The sequence below is a fragment of the Manacus vitellinus genome, unplaced genomic scaffold (genome assembly GCF_001715985.3).
Source record: "Manacus vitellinus isolate BGI_N305 unplaced genomic scaffold, ASM171598v3 scaffold_97_pilon, whole genome shotgun sequence".
Lineage (NCBI taxonomy): Eukaryota > Metazoa > Chordata > Aves > Passeriformes > Pipridae > Manacus > Manacus vitellinus.
The window spans coordinates 3,380-19,203 of record NW_021940906.1 but is presented as its reverse complement, the minus strand read 5'-3'; the positions used below and the strand labels follow the sequence as shown (position 1 = coordinate 19,203).

At 43.4% G+C, this 15,824-nt stretch overlaps 1 protein-coding gene across 5 annotated transcripts in view; it reads right to left on the bottom strand.

Annotated features, from left to right (window-relative positions):
- The window catches only part of PHF20 (PHD finger protein 20), a 65,277-nt gene extending 50,956 nt beyond the window's left edge, over positions 1–14,321 (bottom strand). For 2 of the 5 annotated variants that reach the window (XM_018086510.3, XM_018086511.3), the window contains exons 1-4: positions 14,249–14,320; positions 12,894–12,938; positions 7,854–7,905; positions 1,574–1,688 (exon numbers count right to left, since the gene is read on the bottom strand). In XM_018086510.3, the coding sequence (XP_017941999.2) occupies positions 1,574–1,656 (83 nt within the window). In that variant the 5' untranslated portion in view covers positions 1,657–1,688; positions 7,854–7,905; positions 12,894–12,938; positions 14,249–14,320. Of the gene's footprint in view, positions 1–1,573; positions 1,689–7,853; positions 7,906–9,001; positions 9,381–12,893; positions 12,939–14,248 lie in introns of those variants that run through there. The other 3 variants (XM_018086513.3, XM_018086512.3, XM_018086509.3) reach the window with 3 other exon arrangements.
- Positions 14,322–15,824: the final 1,503 nt, after the last annotated feature.

Sequence of the window (15,824 nt, the reverse complement as noted above, 5' to 3'; positions counted from 1 at the left end):
ACAGTTCAGAAACCCTGGAAACAGAAATACACACAACCCAGGTTTCATAGCTTAGCAAGCAAATGAAAGCTTTCACAACTGGAGAGTTCACAACTAAGCTGTAACATCAGAGCTGCAAAGCACTGTGTGTAAGACAAGCCATTTAAAATCAAATGTTTCCAAACCCCAAAGAACGTGGTTTGGTTTTGGACATTCAGCATATCCAAAATTCAAATTTAGGCCAAGGGTTATGTGGAAAGTACAGCAAGTTGTTGAATTCCCCCCCCAAAGTTTTCCCATGCAAGAGCTGTGTACACCCATACTCAGACAGTGGCTGTGCAAACATGTCAGAAGGATAACAGTCACGGACACAAGTTATTAGCCTTCCTCAAACACCACCTATACCAAACTGCATCTTTAATAAGCCTACAGCAGAGACAGGCTAAGAGATCTCATTTTTGTAGGCCTGACTGCTTGGTTTTTGCTGTATAAACAAAATTCAAGAATACCAAAGATGCAGGCAGATTCAGATCAGTGCTTACCTATGCAACTCTGGGTTACACAGGTAAGCCAAATTAACATGTAAATATGATTTAGTGTTCATACTCATGTTCTTTATGGAAGGAGCTATGTTTACTCATTTTCACAATGCCAATCCCCCTTACCTGTAAAATAGAGAAATACTCTGCATGCAACCAGAATATTTTGGAACAAATTCCCTATGTCTAAGGCAGTGCTCCATCCTTCTGAGATGTCCACATGGTTTTCAACACTGGCTTTGCACACTTAGCCTATTGGCAGGTCCCAGAGCCTTAAGTACAGTCATGTCTCACATGGACTCCTCAATAAAGGTCAACTATAACTGATTTCTGGGAAGACAAGTTATCTACAGGAGCTAAAGCCAAATTATTTCTTGTAGGAGGTCTTTTGACTCTAACAATTTTCATTGCATGCCTCATTCACTGAGAATTATTAAATGCCAAGTTTTGAGCTGACTACCAGAAATGGACAGTTACAAAGTTCAAAGTCAGCCCAAGTAGCTTTTAGGCCCTTTTCCATCTTCCTACTGTGGTGGTTAGTCAAGGTTTTTCTCACAGATGAGGGTTGCAAGACAGGTTCCAGAGCAGACTTTGTTAGAGTAGAATATGTTTCCCCACCACCCACCCTCACAGGAGCACAGGTCACTACATTCAATCAGACTTTAAAGCCTATGAATTCACAACAGCACTGGGAAAGGAAGCAGTGAGGAACTGCCTTGGGTATTTTTACTGCAAAGAATTTATTCTTCTATAACATCTGCTCTGCAGTCTGTGTACAGCACAGAACTTGAAGGGTGAATTCAGGAGAAGGAGAGTGTGAAGTCCAACTAGATTTTGGAGCAGCCCTATTCCCAGACACAGCACCAGACACTTCTCAAGGGCCAGCACAACACAGCAACATCTATCGCCCATTTCAACCACTGGTATATAAACTTTTATAAATTAACTACTTTCCTACAAACCAATGACTAGGACTCTAAATATTGTACCAATACAAAATGTTTAGATATTAAAGACTTAAAGTTAATATAATATGAATGGTTTTAAAAAAATACCAGTTTTTTAATCTGTCACGGGCTTCCAACTGGGCTCCCACCTCAAAGTTGATCCCTCTTCTATTCGGAGGATGTTTTGTCATTTTGTAATATCAACACTGCTGATTTTATTCCCCTGAAAAATGCAATTAAATATCAATCACTAATCAAGACATATACAAAATAAGCTTATGCACTATAATCCCCAGAAGCTAGATGTTAAGGGACTGCTGTAATTTTGGTTTGCAGAAAGTAATGGGGGCAATTATCTCTTAAACAAGGGTTCCCAAGTGACAGTGTGCAGAATCATTCCAAAAATGTGTTCAAAATGGCAGCTACTGGACCATGAAAGAGTGGAGCTCAACCTCTGTCCATCAGTCCAAGTTCCAGGTCAATTAAGAACCATGCAACCCAATGTTTATTCATAACTGAGAAGTTTTGCAATATTCTCTCCCCCCTCCCGGTTTTGATGAAAACAAGGAATCCAGTAAACAGGAAGTGGGCAAAAACAAACACAATGACAATCTTTCAACAGCTACCACAACAGTGAAACACTCCAGAACACTAGGTCACTTCATCACTACAAGTGCAATAGAGTTCAAAGACATCAGAAATACGTCGTTTCTTTAACCAATTTTAGAAGACTGTCTATACTGCTTCCATATTTGCATTGCTTTCATCCGACTCCTCCACCATTTTAACCAGAAAATATAAATAGTCTTCATTAAGATTTGTTTCCAACAGTTAACATAAAAGTTTAAGAAATCTTGCCAAAGTAATTTCTTTCAAAGTACATTTAGTGGAAAGCCTGCTCAGGTGTTATTTTTCCTGAATTTTTGTCAGTCATTCCCCACAATTATAAGATACAAATCATCATCCATTCCTGCAGTCTTCAAGCTCACAAGATTCAAAAAATCACAAGTAAGTTTTATTCAGTAGCATCATCCTTACAGTAAGGCTGTATCTTCAAGATTCCATTAAAGATGGACAAAACGGATGCAAGTTAAAATAAGAAACCATCCAGTCTTACACTACAAGAACAAGGAACATGCACACAAATAAGCAGCAGCATTCTGGCTCACACACGGCATAAACAGCAATGGTCTCAACTGAGCTGCATCTATGAAAGGATTGACATTGTGAAGAACTACTCTAAGTTCAAGTGTGGTTCAGAAACCAAAGATATTTAGGAAAGTCATAAAGCTTCTAGGGTAGGGAAAAGCTACTCCTTCATCACACTTTGTAAGCCAGGCCATTTGCCAAGGCCTGGCCACAGAGGCAGCCCAACCACCTCCATACAACCACCACACTGCAAAGGAACCTCTCCACCAAAAGCTCCTCTGCTGCCTTCCTCTAAAGCACTGCTTTTAGACTGATCCTCACCTCTGTTAAAGCAGCCTGCAAGGGGATGGGAAAAAATGCTATTGCCTGTAAGCTTAATTCACACCAAAAGATAAAACGTTCCAGCCACCTAGGAACTGAAAGTTACTTTTCTGGAGCATCTGATACCAGACTGAGTTCACACAGCATGGATCTGAATCAGCCCAGTCTTCTAAAGGTTGGAGCAGGAGTCTGTAACTTTTATTTGGGAAAGGTAATCAAGGAAAAGTTAGGATGGTTGGGATTTTACAGTTTATTTTGCATTAGAATGTAATAATTAAAACAAAAAGGAAATCTAAGCAGCATGTGCAAAGCTACATTTTATTTTTAAGTGTTTTATCCACCCACAACTCAAACATCCACTATTTTTTCTGCAGATTTACATCATAAAAATACCCCTTTCTTAGGCTAGCGATGGAACTTCGTGCCTCCAAACGTGGAGCAGACACATTTTGCTTAACACTTGTGGAAGAAATGACATCTGCAAGATGATTCTTTCCCATATTTTTCTTTTAACTAAGGAGGGACATGGCAAGCCAACGTACTCCCAGAAGCAATGGCAGTGGTCCCCTTCGGTAAGAGCTGCCACCTGGACACAGGGGACTCAGCTCAGCTCACCTACATGGAGCTGGAGAGGAGCATACACCTCTCCTGACTTTGGAAACAGGATCTTACACAATAGGGCCTATATAAACACATCAAGTTTGGTGAGGAAGGTCTTACTATAGTTTCAGTCAAATATTTTAAAAAATACAAGTATCACAGTTAAAAGAAAATCTGATAAAACAGCCAATGCCATTTAATCATATTTACAGAAGCTACAGATTCCATGAAAAAAATCTTAACACAGCTAGAGTCAGCTAACATTGACCAGCATTAGTCACAGCATACACTTCACCAACCTGGACAAGCTTGTTACATGGCAGCTGACCACAAAGCTGAAAGAGAGGAAAAACCTCTACGGGCAAAAATCTCATATCACTACCCCCTCCTCCAAAGTCTTCTTTCCTCTCCCCTCCCAAGTTAGGAAACTTGGGCTGCTTTGGGTTCTCTCTCACATCCTACTACTGGTGTGCACTATGACCCAGCAGGCCTCGTGACGAGCGTGCCAGGAAAGCAGGCTGGCTTTTCCACTGGCAGCCCATGTCAGGAACAGCTTCCTCAACCAGACACATACTTGGTAAAACATCACATGAGAGAAATTACTCATTGGAGGATGTGAACCATTTCACCCTGAAACACATGGCCTTAGGGCAAGACTGAAACCAGGAGACCCGACCTTCCCTGGGAGCCATCCCATGGCTCTGCACAAACCAGAGCCAGAGGCAACACCAACCGGCACCTCAGCAGCACGACCCCGACCACGTGCAGAACCTCCCTGCTCAGGGAGCCAGCACTGAACACAGGGACTTGCCTCTACTTGGAGATGTTATGTTTCAGCCTCTGTCCTCTCCTGCAAGGCCTACTTAAAAACCTGGAACCATGTTAAAAGAGGTTAACAACAACCCCACACAGATCAGACACAGCCATAGCTACAACTTGGAAATAAGAACACTTCACCAGAACATCTCTTCTAAAATTTTCTTCATCAGAAAATCAATTTGTACTGAGTTGGTACCTAAAATGGGACACAAGCAGGCTCTCCACTCTGGTAACTCTGAGAATACATTTTTCTTGTGTGCTCAAGACCATGATTAAAACAAGGGGTAGTCACTCAGCCTACCCTGAGAACTGTATGGTTTTTCTCCAAAACTTATTTCACTATAAAGATTAGATCTGTTTCAGGAAAAAACACTTGAGGGTTTAGACAAGTCACTACATCCAACACAAATGTTTCTAAATCTACAAGGGTAAGTCTTTTCTTCCCCATCAAAAAGTCACCATGAGGGAATTTAACTTCTGAAGGCTAGTCAAGTATTCAGATACTTCGAGGTACCAGTCAGACAGCATGTTTATCTCAGGGCAATGCAGAAGAGAATACGCTTACATTAATATTGATCCCTTCGGGGGTCACAATTTTTGACTTCTAAAACAAGCTTTCTGCTCTGCTAACAGTGCAGGTCCCACACACCTGTAGCTGTTCTTACTCTCTCTCTCCAGCTTTAGGCTGTCAGTGCCAAGCCCCAAACCTGACGAATCACCAAATTCCAATAGAAGAGGGTTCCTCCGGAAACTGAAGAAATGTTTCATATTATCATATAGAGCAAACCCAGGCAGTTATGGCAAACTCTCACTAATAACAGCCTCTACTGTTTTCTCTCTGGAAACTGCAGAATCACTGCAGCCTTTTCCAAACCACACCTACCTTGGCAAAGACTGTTTTCCAAATGCCTGCTGAGTGATTAAAACATTCCTTACGTAGTATCACACCAAAAGCCCTGCCTTTAAATCAGTCCCACTTTCAAATTTTGTATGGTCTCAATCCAATGCTTCATAAGCAGCTCAGAAGAAATGCAGTTCCCTCCCCCAGTTCAGCCTCTTATCTCCTTCATTCTTTTGTGCATCCACACCAAACCCAGGGATTTCCCTCCCTCTGTCATAAGGATACAATAGAGAGAAAAAAAGAGGAACTCCATGAAAAATCAAACATAGTTCTCAAACTTAAAAAAGGAGAACAGTAAACTTTGACAGTTTGCATAAATATAGAACTACTTTGCATCGAAAATTTCAGTTTTATTCTGGATGGTAAGCTCCAGTTCCTCTGAGGCACTCAGCACCTCAGTGGTGATTCAGCAGGACTACCTGGTAGGACAGTAATAAAAAGCAGTAGCAAAACCAGGGAGTAAAAGCAACTAGCCAGAGATCTTCCTGTGTTCCCTGGAGATGCAGCCCACGTGGAACCGCCCTGGGTACTGCAGTAGGCAGCACTGCCCTTCCTACACAAGCAACACAAGCTTGTTTTGATTCCTTCTAGGACAAAACACATTAGCAGTTGATTCCCACAAAGCCTAAGCTGACTCTGCCATCCTCCCCAGTGTTCCAAATCTGCTGGCATACCCACATGCCCAGTATGAAACTGCCTAGGACTAAGTCCATTCACGTTTTGCACATCAGGGCTTTTTTTGCTCTGCAATAGTCAGTTTTGACCTTTTACTCATATCATCTGCACACATGACACCAGCCTCACACCTCCATCAGTGGTAAAACAAAGCCTTACCCCTACAATATGCCCACCCCCCAGGGGAATGGACTCCAGAGCAGTGCATGGTCCCCACTGCAGTCGGAACACCCTGCAGGTGGATGGCCACAGCCGTGCTGCGCTGAACCCACACACCTACAGGAGAAAAGCCATGATGTCAGACTGCAAAACAGGATCTACAGACACCATTTATATTATACAATCCTCATGGCATCTTAGGAAGACTAAGTGCAAGTCTCACAAACACTTAAACACCACAAATTGTATTGGCACTGACTTGGGAAGCTGATTGCAACAGCCTTTATTGCCTGCAGACAAAACAACCTCTGCTTACCAGGTTTTGACTACTGCAGCACTGCTACCATGAAGTATGCCTCACTGTATTTGACCCTACACACAAAAACAGGTATTAAACCTGTTAAAAGCATTACCCCAAGAACAGTTTGGGGTAGCTATCCATTCAAGGATGTCTACGTTCCTGCCCATTCTGTTTGGGTACCATTTCACAGCCAGGTGACTGTTTCAGGACGTCAGATGATGTCCTTCACGCTGTTTCAAACCACAATGCCTCAGATCTCTAGTCAAGTTTTTGGTTTTGGGGTTGGTTTTTTGTTGGGTTTTGTTTGTTTGTTTGTTTGTTTGTTAATGCAACGGGAGAAGAAATAAGAAAGATTCAAACTGGGCAGGAAGAACTTCTGACACTGGAACAAATTCCAAGGAATACTGCATCACCTCCCTTTTCCTAGTCAAAAGACACATTTCAAACACGACGCTGGAGTATATGCAGTTCTTATTTGCACAATGTAAGATCCTCAACTAGATCTTCACCAGCACTCATTTCTTGCTTTAAAAGATTCCCAGATTCAATTTACAACTACACAGGCAAACTCTGAGCCACTCAACACTGACACTGGCTCCTGAACTGACACTTAGTATTTCCACAATAAGAATGCTGTACAACACTGAAACATTCCCTGAAAGCTAAAACAGACTGGATTTCAGAGTCCTACTTTTCCTCTAGTTTATACATGCAGGTTAACAGAACTGACACCAGTAAAAAAAATCTACATTTGCTCTCCTCCTCAGGCAGAAACCAAGACTTTCTCAAAGTGCTCAGTGACAAAACTGAAAAGGTGTTACATGACTGACCCTCCCCAGAGCAAGATCTCACACTTTCCCTAAGAATACAAGACACAGAGAACGTAATTTTCATGCCCTCAGCAACATTTCATGTAACTGTGCTCAGTTCAAATTGGTTGTGAAAACTGCAACAGACCAAAATGGAAGCAGAAATTATGAATATGAGCAATTTAGCAGAACAGAAAAAAAATATTTCCTATAATAAAATCGATTTGAATTACCAAGTGCAATTAAAGAAATAAATACTAATTACTGAAAACAATTCTTTTCAGTCATTTGATCATGTCCTATTTAGCTGTCCTGGTTTCCCCTTTTTTTCCCTGTAACACAGTAAAGGTAAAAGACAAACATTCCTAAACACCAAACAAGCAAAAACATTTTGGAAAAAGGTTTGAGTCACATGAAATAAAGCAAGATTTTCCTTAAATAAAGCAACACTAATGGAAACCTACTTTAAAGAGACTCCCATTTTTCCTCCAACTGAAAATGCACAGTCTTTAAGAATGTAAGAATTTAACATAGATAAATATTACCCACAGCACCTCTGCAAGAATTACAAAAGACCTCAATGTTAAAGCAAAACTTCAAAGGCTTAAAGAAAAGCTACAATTAACAAAACCAAGGATCTATGCTTATACTCACCTAGAAGAAACTTGTTTATGTGGCCACAAACATTCCAAACACTGATGTACAACTAAAGGGAAGGAAAAATAAGTCATGTGATTTCTGAGACTAAAAGTAGTTCATAGTTAAGAAAAATATTTTCTCTACAGTCAACGATATCCCAATAACAGAATAACACCTCTAAAACATGAATTTAATGTGGAAGTATTTCATTACAGGTCAGGAGGTTGCTGTGATCCAGATTAGAGAGAAACTTAAGAGACCCTTACAGACACACAGATACTCCCTGTGCACACCCACATCAAATTTCTCCATCATTTATTTACCCTTTGTCAAATAAAAGTCATCTGTAACTTTACCATTACTCCTACTCTGGTGCACCAGGTACTGCAGTAGTAACTAACTACCCATTAAGTAAGCAGTCCTCTCCTGGTAACAAAGACAACCTCAGGTGGATAAACTACATTCATCCTGTGGCAGAAAGAGCCGTGTTTTGCTCATACAAGAAACGAACCAAAAGAGTTTCTCCAGAACAGTTTCTTCATCCATAAATCCAATTCCTGTCAATACACACAGGCTTCCTCACACCGCAGGAGTGGCACAAACAGCCACCTGAATTGTTCCCAGAAGCCCAATTTAGGCTGCAGACTGGGCACTCCAATGCCATTTCTCCTGGTTTCTACCTAACTGAAGAGAACCTGTCAGGGTTTAGGAATGGTACTGTCCAAGTCAGTGTTCCCACTGAAACCACTCCAAACCATGTGGCACTCACTCATTCACCCCTCCTGCTCCCCATCCCCTGCAGCAGCTGGACAGAATCAGAGGTACAAAAGGTAAAGACCACAGGTTGAGGTAAGAACAATTTACTGGAAACAGCAATGAAATAAGAAAACAAACAGTAGCAGCAACAATATTCATAACACAAGTGTACACGAGAGGTGAGCAATTCACATGTGAATGTTCCCTTCCCAGCCATGCCAACCCAGAAAATAACAGCAGGTGGTACAGATACACCTCCAGGTCCTGGCCATGCCACCTCCTGGCTACTGCAGAAATTAACCCTGTCCTGGCCAGAACCAGGACATTATCCATCCCTTATTCTATACCATCTACATCATGCACAAATCCTACACTTTTTAAATATATATATATATACATACACATACAAGCATGGGCAGCATTCCCACAGTCAATGGCAGTCCCTCCAAGATGTCTGTTGAGTTCATTCAGCCCACAATGGTGAGGTCTACACCTCTTAGATGTCTTCCAGGGCAGGAGGGCTGGGGTGCTGTTGGTTGGGTCAGGCTGCAGTAGGAGCTCACAGCTGATGTACCTGGAGCAGTCCATCCTCATTGTCCATGGGAGTTAAGGCACACAGTGGCAGTGCCATTCAGCAACCAAGGGGACTTTCCCTTTGAACACCCAGCCCAGCACTGGCCCTCAGGATGCCAGAAGGAGCTGTGCTTCAGTGCCAGTCACTTGGGAAACAGCAAAATCCCCTTCAGAAGCTGCCAGGATCTCTTTTTCAGTTGGGGTGTAGCAGGCCTCAGATCATTTGTATCTCTGACTCCAGAACCCTGAGGGTCATTCCTGAGTGTCCCCAGGTACTTTTTGTCAGAAAGACCATCCTTCCCAGCTGCAGTGTAGAGCACATTTTTCGTATCTTGCCCTGACTGAACCAAGGGCTACTGCATGAGCAACCTCCTGTTTAATTTGTTCAAAAGCTTGCTGTTGTTCAGGACCCCATCTAAAATCCTTCTTCTTCTAGGTCACTAGATAGAGAGGGCTGACAATCTGACTGTAATCTGGAATATGCATCCTCCAAAAACCCAAAGAGCCCAGGAAAGCCTGTGTTTCCTCCTTGCTGGTTAGTAGGGACACAACTGCTATTTTGATGACCACGTCCACTGTCATCTGACAAAGTCCATCTTGCCATTTTACTCCTAAAAACTGAATTTCCTGGGCAGGTTCCTTGACTTTACTTTATGGTAAAACTGGCCTTCAGAAGGATTTGGATTATCTTCTCCCCTTTCTCCAAAACTGCCTCTGACATGTTGCCCCACGTGATGATGCCATCAACGTACTCTAAGTTTCTGGAGCCTCACCCTTTTCCAGTGCAGTCTGGATCAGTCCATGGCAAATGCTGGGACTGTGTTTCCAGCCCCGGGGCAGTTGGTTCCAGGTGTACTGCACACCCCTCCGAGTAAAAGCAAACTGTGGCCTGCACTCTGCTGCCAAAGGAATGGAGAAGAACCCATCAGCAATGTCAACAGTGGCACCACTGGGCTGCCTCGGACTCCAGCTTGTACTGAAGTTCCAGCATGTCTGCACAGCGGTGCTCAGTGGTGGTGTGACTTCATTAGGGCCATGACAGTCCACTGTCAGTCTCCACTGGACTTACACACTGGCCATACAGGACTGTTAAAGGGGGAGCGAGTCCTCCTGACCACTCCCTCGGTCTCCAGTTCATGGATCATGTCCTGGCTGGGGGTCACAGAGTCCCGGTTCGTGCGGTGCTGCCGACGTTGCACTGCTGTGGTAGCAATCGGTAACTGTTGTTCTTCAACCCTCAGCAGTCCCACAGCAGAGGGGTCCTCTCAAAGACCAGGCAAGGTATACAACTGTCCAATTTCCTCTGTCTCCACAGCAGCTATCCCAAAAGCCCAGCAATGCCCTTTTGGGGACAGATGGGGCCTCGGGGGCAGTCACAAGGGGGTGTTTTTACAACACATTCCCAGTCAGACTCACTTCAACTTCCAGTACAGTCAGCTGTTGGGATCCCCCTGTGACCCTAGAAATAGAGATGGATTCTGCCCCTAAGTATCTTGATAGCATTGGGGCACACTGTGCACCAGTGTCAACTAAAGCCTTACGCTCCTGTGGGTCTGATGTGCCAGGCCACAGCATCCACACGGTCCAGTAGATCCAGTTGTCCACCTGGCTGGAGGCAGGGCACCTCTAATTCTGGTCATAGCACTCATTGCTCACTTGTTGTAAATAGGAACTGCAGGTCCCTTCAGGAGGATGGGAAGTAACATCAGCCCTCCTGTTCTGTCAGGAAACTAGAGCAGCATTTACCCTTCAAGAATTTCCTGTGGTGGCTGTTCTCCCTCTCAACTCACACAATACCTGTGCTGCTGGGGCAGAGGTGGGTTTTCCATCCCACTTCACTGTATCCTCTCCATGGTCATGCATGGTCAGGCAAACCCACAGGTTACCTCATGGTGTGTCCCCTCTCTCTTGAGCTGGGTGGCACTTATCCCAACAGCAGAGACTCTGGTCTGTACCAGCAGGGCATGGGACATTTCCTCTCTGATTTGTTCAAGCCTTTCAAGTCTGTCCACAGTCTCGGACAGTCTGTCCACAGCAGAGGCGCAGGTCAGTAGGGAGGAAAAAAGATGATCTTCCTGTTGCCAGAGTCAGGTTGTCCCCTGAAGCCCTGTTTGTCCTCCTTTCATTGACATCAATGCCAATGAGCTGGTGTACAATGACAGCACGCTCTGTACAAACTTCTGCCATGGATTGTGTGCACTCTACCTCCTCCGGATGGCCAGGGGGCTGCCTTTCATTTGAATCCCTATGGATTACCTGCAACACAGCTAATTCTCTCAGGCACTGGACACCTTTTTCCCTGGCATTTTGCCACCTAGCAGGTTGCATAAACTTTGTACCTCTCTGCAACTGCCACAGCATTTTTCTTCCACATATTTTATCACTTTATCAGGGTTCTGTAGTTGTTCAGAGGTGAACTTCCAAACCGTCAGAAGAGAGAAGTCCTCCAAATACTGGCTCGTGCCCTCCCACAATCCGTGCCACTCATGACTATCCACCCTCAGTGCAAATCTCTGCAAGACCTCCCTAGAAATATCTTTCTTAATTCTAACTGTGGCGTGGACCACACTGAGGAGACCTGACAGACTTAGCGACAAGAACACGCTCTGCTTAACATCCAAAGGGAATTCAAAATTCACAAAAGGTGTTGTAACATGCCTGAAGCAGAAAAAGGGGTTGAAAAGCTGGGGAAAATCATCCTTCCCTCTTGCCCCCACAGACTGGATGTGATTATTAACAGACTCCCAAAGGTAGCACCCGAGGTAACAATATTCATAACAGAAGGGTACAGGAGAGGTGAGCGATGGATTCGGGTGTGATTCACCACTACAGGCAGAGCCCAACAACAGAGACCAGCCGGGCCCAGCCCCTGCCTCCTCCTGGCTACTGCAAAAATTAACCCTGTCCTGGCCAGAACCAGGACAAACCACTTCAGGATGCTGAATGCACTTAGTCTAACCATCCCCAAAAAAGACCTTATTGCCCTGCCTAATGGGTACCTGTGGGCTCAAAGTGCCTTTGACAAATAAAAATTAAATGTGGAAAAGGAAAAAAAGTGGACTGCTTCTCATTGCCATTCTACACTCCCTCAGAAGCAAAACCAACAGCAATCCCACAAAACTCCTTGGACAAACTGACTTTAAGTGGGACTACATTTAAATATTTGGTCTAGGGTGGTGCTGCAGCAGCCTAAGGTTGAACCTACGGAACCCCAGACCAAGTGCTGTCAGGGCAGCCTTGCATGACAAATCAGGACAAGAACCACATGTGGGCTCAATGTCACTATTTTACCAAGACAGCAGGTATCTTCTTAAAGGAAGACAGCTTTAAGAAATGAGCCGAGTCCAAGAATACAACTTCCATTTGCTTACATACAGTCTGCTTGACTACAACGCCAAAGTACTGAAGCACTACCACCTATATCCCTTCTGAAAACAATACCTCAGTATTGTACAGAAACCCACACTTCAAACAGAAATTTAACACTTCAGACTATGTGTGGTCAGTAATCTGACCAATTAGTTCTTCAGCTTTGATGTCCTGCCACTGGCTCTGAGGTTGCTCTGGGTGTTCCAGCAGCACAGTACACACTTACAGCAGGATGCTAAACCTAAGATTTTTCTTATCAGCAAGCATCAACATGAATTCTAGCTATCAGATGAAAATGTTATGACTGAAAATGGAGGGAGCAAGTCAGAAAGCACAAAAATTATCTGGTTACAATACCTGCAGCAGCAACTGGGCTTGGACTTAAAACTCCTGGAAGTCTACCTGTAAAAACATCCATAAAAAAAAGTCTGAGAACCGTTTTTTCAGAGATAATTTATACCACCTGCAATATTGGCCACTGAAAGGCACCATGTCCACCCAGTCAATATACAGTGTTCTGACACCTAGGCATGGCATTCTCAGTTTTATTCCACTGCTTCCTGCCTGGACAGGACTAAATCTACCCTACTTGTCAATAAAGGATATTCTCATGATAGTCAAATAAAAGGAAATGTTTCAAGTTACACTGCCATGAGCTTTGATGAAAAACTGCCTTTATTGAAGATAACTCATTAAGCAGACACATCATCTGTGCATGTGTCACAGTGCAAAAAGGATGTGACTCCCCCATTTCATTATAAAAAGGAAAGAAAGGGGTGCACTTCATGGCTGCTTATAGACTTGTCTCCCAGCTCTGAGATGAAAGTACAGCAGGAAAAACTAACAAACAAAAAAATCAGTGCATTTTTTTGTAAGACTGATAACAGTAATACAGAGAAGACACGCTGCAGCACAGGCACTGGACTGATACAAATACAGGGGATCGTGGAATAAAAAAGCCATTAGCAAACTACAGGACAGGCAGGAAGCGATGCAGGCCTGGTGTACTCACAACCTCTGCTATGCCAACACATGCTTTTAAGCCTAACTAAAATCCTAACTCAGACCCGACCAATAGCACTGTCTTTGCACCACTGACACACAGGTCTAGCCTAAGGATGCTCAGCTCCACATCTGGAGCACTACAGATGTTCCAGAGACTTTCCTGACTCATGGACTCTGTGCAACAAGAGGATATTCTCCACTTCCTTGGGAATCAGGAAAGCTCTTTGGTGTTAAATTCATAGCAAAAAACACCCCCCACCACCCCACACTAAGCACTAGTGCTTCCTCTCTTTCCATTCAGACAGGCTACCAAGCTAAAGGCAGAACAGATGGAGAGTTTTCCTTTTTAAGCAATTTTAATGATTCCATTTCAGGTAGGTTTATAAAAAAATGAGGCAGACTGCAGCTGACTACACTTAAACAAGGTTGGCTGGAAGTTCTTAAGCCCTGTAAAACACAAAGGCATGTCAACAAACTAACATGCCTCATAAAGGAGTGTTCATATTCCAGTAAGCATTATTACCTGCAGTCAGTCAGAATGGACACACTCACATGGTCACACATCATCACTACACCTGGTGCTTACAGTCACAAAAAACCTGAAAAGCCACTGGTTCCAAAAGCGTTTTCAGAAATATACAGCCCATGTAGCTACTGGCATTTTGACAGCAAAGACAAACCAAAAGCTCTAAGTCACCATTTCTTACCTGAAAAAAAGTATTTTCTTGCAGAGGAAGCACAAGGAGTCAAAGCAAACCTGTAGGCAAGCAAGGAACAGAAGTATGAAGGGGTATACTTGCTCAGCAGTTCAATGAACTCTCATAAGCACTTCACAAGACTTCATATGATGCACCAGTAGGTCCAGACAACCATCAAGACTGCAGTATAAATACTGACAACAACCACAGGTAGGGCTGAGCAACAAATCCTCCCCCTGCCCTGTGTACATTCTTTAGCTCAGTTCACAAGGCAATTGCCCACATGTGTGCAGGACAGTGCCACACAGGCAGGACAGAGGGGACAAATGTTGGGACAGCCAGTGTCAGCTCCTGCCAAAGTCTGACAAATTACAGCTACACACAATACCTGGCTTCTACGGGTATTTTACAAATAAAATGTGCAGTTACAGAGAATTGATCACCACCTACAATTAAATTAGGGATGGCACTTTCCTTTCCTGGCCAAGGGGGAGAATTTAGGTCAATATCTTGCCTAGGTCATCCAGGAACTACAAGAGCAAAAGAAAGCGCTACAGAGAACTTAGCCAATTAAAGGTAAGAATTAATTACATGCTTCTTACATTTCAGTCAAGGCAGCACTGTTATGAGCAATTACCACTCTAGCCACATTCCCAACTTGACCTTAATTAATTCCTCTGGATTACAGGCAAAGAGATTTTACTCTCAGCCCGCTCAAGTAAGATTTTATTTCCATAGAGGAGACATCCACAGATTTATCTGCAAGAATGTAAACTGAACTCTTCCACAGTCTGACTCAGGTCAAACGAAGTGCATTCACCGAAGCCACCTTCCATCAAGAAACTATTAAAAGTCACACAAAAATTAAAGAGAGAACTATATTATGACTGATCTTTGCTGAAGTCTTCTCATTTGGCTTTTTTTTTTTGGAAACTGGTCCCGCGAAAGGATCTTTACTCATTACAGAAAATTAAATGAACCCAGGTTCAAAAGCATCTCTGGTACAGAAATGCTCAATTACAAGCTGCTGTACATATACTGACAAAAGGTTAATTCAAGCCATCATTGTTTTTAACACTTGGTTTAATTCTCCTACTGCATACAACACCAAATTCTGTACTCAGAAAGATGGTATTTCTTTTATCCAACTTGGGTTTATCAATATTCAGATATCCCTCTTGATATATTTTCAAGCATTGAGGCTACAAACAATAGCATGGGATCACAGAAACATCTCTGGTACCCAAAAGATTTTCAATAAGTAAAGGAGATACAACTGTTTTCTAAAATTGTACTGACAACCTGTTTCGATTAACCAAGTCCTGGTATGGCTACAGACTGAGCATCCACACCAAGCCCACTGACACAAAACCCCACTTCGGCGGCAATAAGCCGTATCTAAAGCCAGGTCTGCCAGGAAGAACACCACGGGACCTCACAACTGTACACCATGAGGCGCCAGCGCAGGGATCCACAACCATTTCTGTTTCTTTAAAACATTTTAAAGGGACAAAACCCAGCGGGATGGAGAAGTGCTCCTGACTTCGCAGGACACAGAAGGGCGCGAAGCCTCCAGCGGTACCGC